The sequence below is a fragment of the Caretta caretta genome, chromosome 8 (assembly GCF_965140235.1).
Source record: "Caretta caretta isolate rCarCar2 chromosome 8, rCarCar1.hap1, whole genome shotgun sequence".
Classification (NCBI taxonomy): domain Eukaryota; kingdom Metazoa; phylum Chordata; order Testudines; family Cheloniidae; genus Caretta; species Caretta caretta.
In genome coordinates, this window is record NC_134213.1 from 23,046,197 (window position 1) to 23,058,238 (window position 12,042).

Below are 12,042 nucleotides of genomic sequence, written 5' to 3' on the forward strand. Positions count from 1 at the left end.
CTACAAAACTCCCATTTCCGTCCATGAGAGACAATAGCAGTACTCTTTATAATCGAACACAAATCATTCAGGGCGTGATCGAATGCCAAATGAAGGCATTGCCTCCAGTCAGAGTTGGATCAAACCCTAAGGTTTCTACTCTGACTGTATTTGCTTCATCATGCAAAAAACATTTACCATGTTCTCCAGCTGAACACCAATGTGATGTAAGGGAACATGGAATACAACTGACTAAATGCATCAGCTAATATTTCAAGGACTGTAAGCTTTTATTATTTTTTGCCTCCAGCTCAAATATCTGCCATCAGTTTGGATGTTGGATATGGCCATGAAATATAATAATACACAGCTGCTTCATGCAGCCAATGATTTCCATGCTAAAGCATTTTTAATTTAAATAACAGATTTTATAAATAATAAATACTTAAATAACAAAACGTGTCCTCACATTAAGTCACCTTTTGTATAAATTAACACACAAAAATATTCAGCTAATAAATACCATCATCTGACATTGCAACATTTCGTATCGAGCAAATAAATAAATAAATACATAAATAAATATATAGATGCAATATTATAATATGTAAAAAAAAGCATTATAGCAGACAGTATTTCAATATATCAAAAAAATTGATAAATATAAATGTTAATTTGACTTGGTGTGTGCCATAGGCACCATTTAAATATTGGGTACATACAAGAGCGGGGTCAATGATTGTCATCATATTAATCTAATACAAAAAAAAAAAACGCGTCATGGCTTCCTAATAATGTTCAGATGCAGTTTTTCCTCCGTTTCATGTTTAACTTCTTGTCTTTTGTCTGTTTCATTTTCTTCTTGGGGACTTTCCGTCTGTCACTTCCCTGAAATCTCTTACTGGTTACTACAAAGTAAGGCAAAGAAGATTGAGACAAAAATTATCTTAACATTCCCCAGGCATACATTTTCAGTTCACTTCCCATTAAATTCATGCCAGTCTGGCTCAGCTGCTGAAACACCAAGGCCCTAATTCTGCAAGATAGAGCCAGATTTTCCAAGGTATTTAGGGTGCTGAAAGATGCAGGTAGATGCCTAGTAGGGATTTTTCAATGCGCCAAAGTAGTCAAGGCACCTATCTCCCATTAATTTCATTGATTTCAATTAAAGTTAGGCACTTAATTTGCTTCAGTGCTTGGTGACATTTTCAGAAGTGCCTATCTGTATCTTAAGGCGCCTAAATACCTTTGACAATCTGGCCCGTGACCAGTGTAGTTTTATTTATTTAATTTAAATTGGATTACTCATGGGACCAACATTACACAAGTGCTTACATGTGATGCAGAAGTGTGGCCTGAACACCTTGAAGTGGGTTGTGAGTTCAATCCTTGAGGGGGTCATTTAGGGATCTGGGGCAAAAATTGGGGATTGGTCCTGCTTTGAGACCTCCTGAGGTCCCTTCCAACCCTGATATTCTAAGATGAGCAACCATTTTCTAAGTCCAGGTGTTTTTCAATTAAAAACAGGAAAAGAAAAAAATTCTGCAGAATTTTTTCAAAGAATTTTTCCATTTTTCACCCAGCCTGTTCTATTTTGTCCATGGAAGGAGCTGTCACTCCCATGTCTTTGTCCTGCCAGTGTTGACTTCCATTTTCAGCAAAACAAAGGGTACTATCTGGGGAAATAATTAGAACTAGAATCCCCTTAGAACAGGCAAGAAACGCTACTTCAGGGTATCCCTAGGACTGCTGCTACTGGAAAACTATCATTGATGAACCCAAAAGAACTAGACTGAAGCAGCTTGTATCTGTCTCACACCAGTTCACTTTACTAGTATAACTTGATCCTGCTAAGTCCACCAGTGCAGTCTATTACACTCTGATATAGACCAGTCACTAGAGGGAGACAAAAGATTAACATTCTGGCAGTGCATGAGCAGCAGTCATGTACTCAGATACTTCATGGAAGGACACAGTACAAATACCTAGCTAGGCAGAGAACACTTTAAATCATTAACTGTTCCGGGTGAACCCTAGATACATGTTTCCTGTCTAGTGTAAATTAATTCTAATTGTTTCTCCCGGGCTTTTGGAGGAAGAGAATGTTAGCCTGTGTTGGACATTGTAGTCACATGTTTATATAGACTCTTGTTCCCTCAAAGATATTTCAAGAAACAACTTCTTTCACTCAGGACTACGAATAGGACAGTAGTAAGGGGTAACCACCCCCCTCCAATATCTGAGAAAAATAAGCTAGCATAGCTCCACTTCCTCCCATGTAGCCAAAAGTCACATCTGCTACTGTGATAAATGGTGCCGTGAGCTTTACCTGCAGAGTTTCCGGTCACTCCAAGATGAATTGTAATACCGATCTCTGGCCTGGACGTAGATCTTGTCTAGCTTGCTTGTCGTTGCAAAGCGAATGAACTGTTCATCAGTATCATAAGACTATGAACAAAAACACAGTCCAGTCAATGGATTGTAAGAAGTCAAGCAGAAGTTACTCAAACATCAGGTTAAAGTTATCTAGTTGATCTTGTGCCAAAAATGAATATGTGCTCATATTAGTTATCACTGCTGTATCAGAGCAAAGAGGAAGTTTTTGCAGAAAGGAAAGTATTACAAGTAGATTCAAACTGATCTGAAATACCCTGGCATGTCCTTACATAGTGTGATTTCCACTGGTGGACATGCAGCTCCTATAAAGAGTGTTTGTAAAGCTAGCATGCACCTTTATATTTTTAAAGAGGCCCTTCCTCAGTGCCAAGAACCATAACTAAGGAGATGGCTCCATCTGCTGGTATGCACTTTCTTCATTTTTTACTTAAAGTACGTAATCTTTTAACCTGTTAGGTCTGTTCATGAAGTGGGATAAGTATCATTTAGGTTGCTTTATTTTCTCTTATAAGCTTTGGTGAATGTCAGTCAGAATGTGGGGATAAAAGCAGGCGTAGCATAGACCCATACTCATGCCCCCACATGGATATTATCTTGTTATTAATCTTTGCACTTAGGGTTCTATTGTAAGTGAAGTTAATGGGAATGTGGGAACAGGCCCTTAGTTCATTAATTGACCATATACTTTAATTTTAATATTCAATTTTTATTTCAGTGAATATTTTATATAATTGGATTTTATTTAATACTTCTATATTTTAGATTTGTGTGTATTTCCTGATTAATTATTCTTAAGTGAATTCATAGCTACAAGTGTATATCGTTGTGGTCAAGGCCCAGGACTGGGAGCCAGAAGATGGCTGGTCCTTTTCCTAACTATGCCACTGATTTCTGGTGTCACCCTGCGGGCAAGTTGCCACGTAGTAGTTGTTGTGTTTAACCCGCAGAGGTGCATTAGCAATGCAAACAAATCTATTTTATGTCTTCCTAAAAATTAGTATTACTTAATAACGTGCTGCTGGAAATTGGGAAGCAGTTGGCAAAAACTAAATTATCCTCCGGCCTCTTGGGTAGTGTGAGAGCATGAGTCATTGATTTTTTACTCTATTAGCAAGAGCTCTTCTGTGCAAATCTGAACTGTGTACATGCAATCAAACTACATGCAACTCAGTGTGGCAAAAATTAGGCTGTCTTTGTTCTTGGTGTAGGAAAAGGTTGTGGATTTTCCCCAGCTCAGGATCCACAGAGCCTAATAATCCTGAGTCAACAGATACTTTTTTCTCATGCTAACATGACTGTGCGATGCTGGGTGTGACATTGTTGTTCACTCCTCCCTCCACCTCACTACCAAGATCTTCTGTTCTCCAGTGCTGGACAGTAGATATGTCATCTTGGCAGAGTCCTGAAGTAGAGCGCTCACTTTGACTGTGTCTCATAGTCAGAAAGATCCCTGACCATGAGACCTGAAGTTTGGGCAAATAGCAAAGACATAATACAAATGATTATCTTTCATATGTAGAGATAGGTCATATCGGAGTAGATGACTTCTATGGTGTTCTTTGGAAAATATGTCAATAGCAGACTTACTTACTTATATTAGGTTAGCATCTAGAGACCTCAACTAAGCTAGAGCCCCAGAGACGTTGCACGGACGTATAGTTTACAAGAGACCTTGCCCCAAAGATCTTACAACTTAACAGCTGGGTGAAGCAAACAATTGGTTGGGCAAGAAGGGTAAAAGAGGAAAGCATAATAGAGATAACAGGATGGTTTAGAGAGTTATATCATAACAACTTCTAGGCTGCAAGCACATGACTGAGATTGGTAATTAAAGGCCATGGGGGTGTTTCAGTGGAAAAACATCACTAAATACTAATAATATCCTATATTAACAGGTTTCAGAGTAACAGTTGTGTTAGTCTGTATCCGTAAAAAGAAAAGGAGTACTTGTGGCACCTTAGAGACTAACAAATTTATTAGAGCATAACAGAAAGCTTATGCTCTAATAAATTTGTTAGTCTCTAAGGTGCCACAAGTACTCCTTTTCTATATTAACAGAGTAGTTTTCATTGCAGCAGGTCCCAAAGCATTATCCAAACTACAAACCCGCCAATCCTACTCTGACAAAGTTCCTTATTTAAATCACTAAGTAATTTGAGTTAGGACAACAGGGTTAGATCAGATACATAAAGGAATCACTGAACCTGCTACTGAAATGTTGAGACTGATCTGTTTTCACAGTGTTTCAATCCATGTTACTTGGATGCTACTGTGCAGATGAACTGGGAAGGGGATCAAGTTCTTAAAAGACTGCATCATACACACATTAAGAGTAATGAGAACTCCCTATTACAAATACCTCGCCTTCAGCGTTGACCTTAAATGTCAAAGGGAAATACGACTTTGGTGTGCTCCATGTTCTGGGGTATTTCCAAGTCACTGTGCCATTTTTGACCACATGCTCACACTCAGGTGGGTCAGGTTTTACTGCAAGAGAAAATAAAGACAGCATTAGCATTCATTAGCTACGTAGTATCAGCTCTTTGTGCTTTATTAGTACTAATTATTCAGTTAAACAGCTGTTGGAAACCATAGTAAATTAAAGTAAAGGTCAAGAGTGTGCTTGAGGTTTAGGGACTATATTGTACTCTCCTGTGGAAGAGGGATACCTTTACAGAGCTCGCCTTATAAGATCCCTCAAGGATGAAGGGATTTAGAGGGCTGCAGAAGACAAAGGGAAGGGACCCAGCCTCAAACCTTGCTGACCTTTAGAATGCACAGGGAAGGAAAGTTTTAATTTGGCAGTGTCTGCTTCTCCAGAGTGCTGGCCAACCTCCCTTTCTCCCACGGCAGCATGATGAACTCAGCAGCAACTTTCTGGTTGATCTGCCTATCTCTGTGTGCCCAAGATCCTCCTCTCCTTTGAGGCAGTGATATGCAGGAGTATGTATCGGCAGTCCGTGCTGTTCCAAGCACCCATGCAGATATTCACTTGGAAATCTGCACTTTTCAGAGGGGAGCCTGCCGCAGAGAGTGATTGCTTTCTGGCTCTGGTCTCTGCCTTCCCAGCCTGGCCCTTCCAGTACTGTGGCACTCCTAATTCATGCAAAGCACGAGAGGGGCTCCTGTGAGATCTATGGGAGCGGCACATGCCACACAGACGTTGCTTCTCCACTTCCTCCACCAACAGGCACTGACTTTTGTTTTTGCTGGTGGGTGTTTTTGGAGTGGGGGCAGGAAGAGGTGCAGCGGGGGCAGGGCCTCAGGGGGAAAAGACTGAGAGGGGGTGGGGCCTCGGGGCGGAGCACAGTCCGGGCGCTGGTGGCTCCCTCACTTCTCAGGAGCTTCCAGCAGCGGTGACGCTCCCAGTGCTGTGGGCCGGCATGCCTTCAAAGGGAGATCTGCCACACCCAGCGTTTCAAACCTCTTACACCTGCCGCCTTTGCTGTGGTGCCTGGGTGCTGAGCACCTCCTATAGTTTCCCAGTGGGTGCTTCCTGGTTTCGTCCAGTTTTTGTTTTTCTTTACTCCCATAAGGGAGGGAAGCCTACTGGCCTAGAATACAGTTATCATGGGCCACGCATTAATCCCTCTCAGCTCTCAGGTGAGGTTGCGGGCACACTGGTGACACAGAGGTAGTGTGGCGAAGCTGGTACTGTTGGAGCAGTAAATACATTAATCAGTACTGTCGTCCCTGAACAGACATTCACTCAGGGTCACTGAATTCATGACAAGCTTTATACACTTAAAAATAAAAGCTGATTTCTGATCCACTCACTGATATCTCGGATGAAGAAGCTGCTGGTGCAGTTGTCATACTGTGTCTCATCAATGACCTCCAGAAACATCTCAATGGGCTGGTGTTCCTCAGCAAATGGGCAGTGGTTGGTTTTCTGACAATTGACTGTGTACTTTGTCTCTAGTTCATAGCGTTGAGACACAGGGCTTCCACAGATTACACTTCCAGATGCATCCTCTTGAGTTCTGAATTCAAAGCAGAAAGAGATAAAGGAAACGCTGGAGAGCTCTGAATAAAGTGCTGCTTACAGATACTTCAATGACACCATGTCACCGGACAAGATAGTGTTGCTGTGTCATAAATAGCATGTTTCTGTACATGAGACTCCCATGCCAATGGGAGTTTTGGGCATAAATTAAAGACAGTCTCTTCTTTAATGCCACTGTTTATTGACTAGTGTGGAGGGCCTAATGTCTAACTTCACTCTTTAGCCCCTTTCCCAAATCCAGCTGGAGGAAACAAGTCAAGTTGAGTATGTTTCCATAAGAAATAACACCACACAATGCTACCAGAATTTGACTATATTTTTGCATCCATCAAATTATGCTTTGCACTTATTTCCCCTTTTAACAAATAAAAATAACACTGGGCCAGAGCACGCCCTGCCTTGGAGAAACCCATGGGAGGGGAGTGGGAGGTAGGAAATCCCCAAGAGGTTTCTCTCATAGTATTCCCCTCAGGGTCCTTGACAGGGCAAATGCTATGGTCATATAGTGTTTGACTTCCCAACTCCATACAGCCAATGGATCTGGCGAGAAGGACGCTGCAAGATGACTTGCTTCTATGTCTGGTTGAAATTCATTTCCTTCTCACCTGCAGTTCTACTGCCTTAGTCACGCTGTAGCTACATTACAGCATCTGCAGAGAAGATCCAATGGGAGTTCTTACACTTCTAAGCTATATTAATTCCTGACCAGATTTCCATGCAGTAATGTGATGGGCCTAGAAGGGACTGTCCTGCAGAGGATATCCAATGTGTTGGTCCACATTCTCAAATGATAAAAATGGCCTTCCCCCGGTCCAGTTCATGTGATAGGTGGCCAACTATTTTTGTAGTATCCGTTCCACATGCTGACAAAGAGGGGTATTCCGGCCTTATTATCCTAATGAAGTGGCTGAGGAAAGTACAAGCTCTTACCCTTTTAGATTTTTGATTGTGAACTTCACATTTGGACTCTCATTTTCTGTCTTCCATGAGCATATGAAAATCCCTGAGTAATTCTTTGCTTCACATTTTAAAAATGTCATGTTGTTTGGCTCTAGATTGAAAGAGAGAGAAAAAATTGATTGAAAAAAAAAATTGTTTGACCAGTAAGATAAAACAGTAACTCTACAAAATTCTACTGGCAGATATTGAGTCCCTTCCCAGGAAAACAATGCACAATATACACGTCAGCCGAATAGTGGCTGGAAGTTTGCTGGTGTCTAAAAGTGACCCTTAGAGATTATGTTGCCATTGTTTTTCCCGGAGCTTGTTCACATTTTTTATAGGATATTTCCCATCTATTAAAAAAAATTGTCTTCAACAAACCCCATATCCTCAACAAATGATTTCATTTCTCTGATTGCTCACCGTGCTGTTTGCGACACATTTCAAAGATGACTTTAGCATGCACAGGAAAGGAATAATGTCTATACATGAAAAATTTCCACCCTTCTAATAATGTTTAGTGGCCCAAGTGAAACACAAGAAGATGGATAGCTTGCTCTCAGAGATGTATCTTTGTCCAATGTGTTAACCATGAGCCCAGGATCCCAAACTTCTGGGTTTTAATCCTGGCTCAGCAGCAGTTTTAGGCTAAGTCACGTAACCTCTGCTTTATGAAGATGAATTAGTTAGGGGCAAATGCTATCCTCGGCACGCAGTTTGAATGACTTAGCTAGGCACTGGTGAGAGCTGCAAGGGCAAAGGGAAGAACAGCCATTCTCCCACATGTTGTGAAACTGTTCCATGGTTGCTGCTCCAGCCTAGAGGCTAGAGTAGCCTTAGCATTCCTCTACTCCCCCACTCCATATGGGAAGGATCAGAAAGTCATGGTCCCAACTCATCCTTTGTGACAGCATATAGGAACCCCATACAGAGCTGAACTCCCCAAATCTTGCTCCCGCATTGCACATCAGATCCACCTGGTTCTGCTGCACATGGGGACCTCTGCACCCATGTAGGAGAGGGCATTATTTGCCCCTTAATGCCTGAACAGCACTTTGAAGAGCTACCATGCTAAAGATTATAATCCACCTCATTAGTCATGCACAGTGGTTCTTTCCAGTGAGTTCCCTTTTCCTTTGCGATGTTATGGCACATACTGTACATGGAAAAAACATCATATTGCCCTATTACCTTACCTTTAAAACTTTTTAGAATCCACTTAGATATTTGCCTACTTGAGTCTTTTTTGGTAATAAGGAAAAAATAGTAGCTTAAAATCTCGTGGGTATCACTTTTGTGACAGGTGTAGTTGCCAGCATCTGGAAATTCCTTGACTGAAATTGTTAATATCTTGTCAGTTCCTATTATTTCCTTATCCTTCATCCAGTAGACCGACATAGATTGGTCTTCAGATACATTACAGGTGAGCTCTACTTCTTCAGCTGGTGCCTCCTGAGTCCACTCTGACTCTATCACATAAACTATAGGGAAATAAATGTTGGGTGTTAGTCAAGATTAAAGTGCTGGTAAAATTGAACTACATCTTAGGCCCAGTACTGCTGTCCTTGAAACTACTGGCAAAACACCACTGGCATGAATAACAACAGTCAGGCCCAGTTGTCTTTTGACAAGATTACATTTTAAATGTAAATATGAAATGCATCCAAAACATCATGAGCAATCAGAGTTATTTTCATTTTAGAAGTGATTTTCTTTCCATAGTCTCAGAGAATTTGGCACAGTCACAGCCCTGCAAAGCGGGTGATGTCATTATCCCCATTTCACAGAGAGGGAAATCAAGGCTCAGATGGCTCAGTCATTCCCTGCATATGCTTAACTTTAAGCACACAAATAGTCTCATTGACTTTAAACATGACTACACATGTGCTTAAAGTTAAGAATGTGCTTAAATGCTTTCCATAATCCAGGTTTAAAGCCCAAGGGCCAAAACCTACTCACTTTATTCCTGCAAGGAGCCCCATTGACTTCAGTGGGCCTCCTCTGATGAGTAAGGACTACTGGATCTCAGTCTTTGCTCACAGAATGAGGGGTGAAGCACCTCTGTAGCATTGTACTCCCCTTCTGGATTCCATGGAGAGATCTCTGCAGTGTGAAGGAGCTGTGATTGGGGAGGGGGCAGGTGGGCAAAGGGAAAGCCAGGAGCATGTATTGCTTCCTTCTAAAGCCCCACAACCTGATGCGGCATTAATTTCTCCTGCAGAAAAGCTGGTTGCCCTTGCAGCATTGTCCCAATGAAGTGGCTGCTAGGGGAGAGATAATCCCAAAGCAGAGATACAGGGCCTCCAACAGATAGTCACGACTCTCTGAATACTCCTCAGTCACTCTGTGGAGCCCTTTACTCCAGACTGGGAGAAACGCCCCTTCACAAAACAATTTAGGAAAACTCCATTAAGCAATCTTTGTGGATTTTTCTTCCTTACAGCCTTCCCTTGCTAGATTTTTCCAGGTGGTGGGGGGCAGCAATTAAGGCCAAAGATATATGTAAATGAATTGCTTAAATTCCTACAGCTACTCAGGAGCAGAATGAGCAGTAGAACTCAAGAATCCGCTTCATTCTTGCCAGGGTCAAGAACGTCATCTGCACTTTCATTGACACCAGTTCCCCAAATACAGCCATTGCCCTAGCTACCCTTTCTCTTCTACCACTGATACAGGAACCCCTGTTGTCATTCGTGTCCACTGGGTTTGTGTTTTTCCCTGCGAGTGGACACAGAGTACATTTACTGGAGGTTTAGGAAGCACCACAATTGAACTTACAAGTGCACCACTCAGGCTGGAAGGAAGCATCAGTTCCAGCAATGAGCCAAGAGAACTTCTCAGCATTTCCAAAAAGATGGCTTTAAGCCAAATAACATTGCTAATAATAGGACACTGAATCTCATCACATCGGACAGTGGAGACTGCTTATTAAAGTCATGAATGTGCAAATACGTGAATCTAGAGGCTTGCCAGTCTGCCTGTGAGTATCGAGAAGCATAGGCACCAGGAAATGCCAGAGAGGTACCAAAAGACACAAATGTGTAGTTTCTATGCTGTGGCAGAAACGCTTTTACTGTAGTTTCAAGAGCCCCCAATGTTATTTAGGGAAACCACAGCATAGTCTTATAACCTAAAGCTATCAACAGAAGTGTTTGAAATATTCATTATGGGCAAAACAGTGATCCTCTTAATCATGTTGAATACCAGCTTCCATCCTGTGAAGTCCCACCGAAGTCATACTTGTGGACTAAGGGATACCTGTGGACTAAGGTGCCTGTCAATGTGAGTAAAGGGATTAAATATGACCACCTGAATTTAGCTCCGTTTTCTGGTGAGTGAATAATTTGTTCACTGATTCTGCATCTCTTTGAATGAATTCGTATTCAGAGTTATTTGCTCTGAACATTCTGGATGAAATATTTTCAGGGCTTGGGGTTTTTTTGTGAAATGTTCACTTTGACTATTTGCTCTTCATTACTTGTTTGTGGGTTGTCACCTAAGTCACAAGATGCTGTTTCTGCTTCCTGATTGCATGACTGAAACTCTTGAAACGGGAGAACAGTGAATAGGGAATAAGGCAGTTTCTGGTGTGAATTCTCAGACGAATAATCATGTTTCTAAACTTCATGAAACTTTTGGGACTCCTGAATGTTTTCATGAACACCCAGCAATTATCCAAATACTCATGAAAAATTCAGAATATAAGTCCATGAATGGTAGCTAATGCAACTCTGCTTTTATTCACAAACATATTTGTTAGTACATTTGTTTTTAACTATTCAACAAGTAATAGTTTTCAGTAAATGCAGACTACTTACCATTCTCCCGCAGTTTCCACTTCGCTTCCAGAGGGATTGCAAGGGAAAATAACAAAAGTAGGACCAAGAGTAGATGAGACATCTGTGGAGGGTAGGGGAAAGAACAATTAATAAGCCTGTTTGGAAAAAGGCTAGTAATTGATATTATTGATTGAGCATTATTAGTATGCTCAGCACTAGACAATATGCGGAAGACACAGTACGTGCCCCAAAGGAGCTTATACCCAAGAGACCCCATTCTGAGCACACTCAGTCATGTCAGTAGTTCTTACTCATGAGAGGAGTCCCACTGACAGAAATGGGGCGCCTGCCAGGAATAAAGTGCATAGGATTTGGCCTTTGGGCTTTAAACCCAGATCATGGAAAGCATTTAAGCACACTCTTAACTTTAAGCACATGAGTAATTCCATTTAAAGCCAACAAGACTACTTATGTGCTTAAAATTAAGCATATGCTTAAGAGCATTGCTGGATCAGTATCTTATTTGGCACTTCCTCAGCCAAAAATCCTACTGAAGTGAATGACACATAACTGTTAATAACTACATTTGCAAAAGTGGCCAGAGCATGAGTGCCCATTGAGACACCTTAAATACATAGATTCACACTATATACATTCCTCTGTACTGTATTTTTAATAGACAGGGTAAAACTAATATACTGCTGTAGTCCTGAGCTCTGGACTTTTATGTTTGCACCTGCAGTATCAATGCCGGGGTGTTACAATATAGCACTATGGTGTGCATTGCTATTCACACTCCCTCTAGTCTGAACTAGATGGCAGTGTAGACAAGCCTTAGGTGCTTATATTAGTACCCATCACTTTTAAGACTGGTTGAAATTTTTCCATCAGAACTGTTTTTTTGTGTGTAATCATGTATTGAACTAAACTACATTTTTC

General features: G+C 41.3%; 1 protein-coding gene across 1 annotated transcript; it reads right to left on the bottom strand.

Annotated features, from left to right (window-relative positions):
• Nucleotides 1-3,662: 3,662 nt before the first annotated feature.
• On the bottom strand, nt 3,663-11,224 carry IL12B (interleukin 12B). The gene is made up of 6 exons (XM_075131950.1): nt 11,143-11,224; nt 8,521-8,805; nt 7,313-7,433; nt 6,154-6,359; nt 4,736-4,863; nt 3,663-3,839 (listed from the first exon to the last, which is right to left on the bottom strand). The coding sequence occupies exons 1-6, from the start codon at nt 11,222-11,224 to the stop codon at nt 3,663-3,665; spliced, it is 999 nt and encodes a 332-aa protein (XP_074988051.1).
• Nucleotides 11,225-12,042: the final 818 nt, after the last annotated feature.

Bases quoted from the DNA above. Each gene is read 5' to 3' on its own strand.
- IL12B (XM_075131950.1), bottom strand. From the start codon at position 11,224: ATGTCTCATCTACTCTTGGTCCTACTTTTGTTATTTTCCCTTGCAATC. The intron at 7,434-8,520 runs GTAAGGTAATAG...CTTTCAATCTAG, and splicing joins GATTCTAAAAAGTTTTAAAG to AGCCAAACAACATGACATTT. The intron at 3,840-4,735 runs GTATTTGTAATA...CCCAAACTTCAG, and splicing joins AGGTCAACGCTGAAGGCGAG to GTCTCATGGTCAGGGATCTT.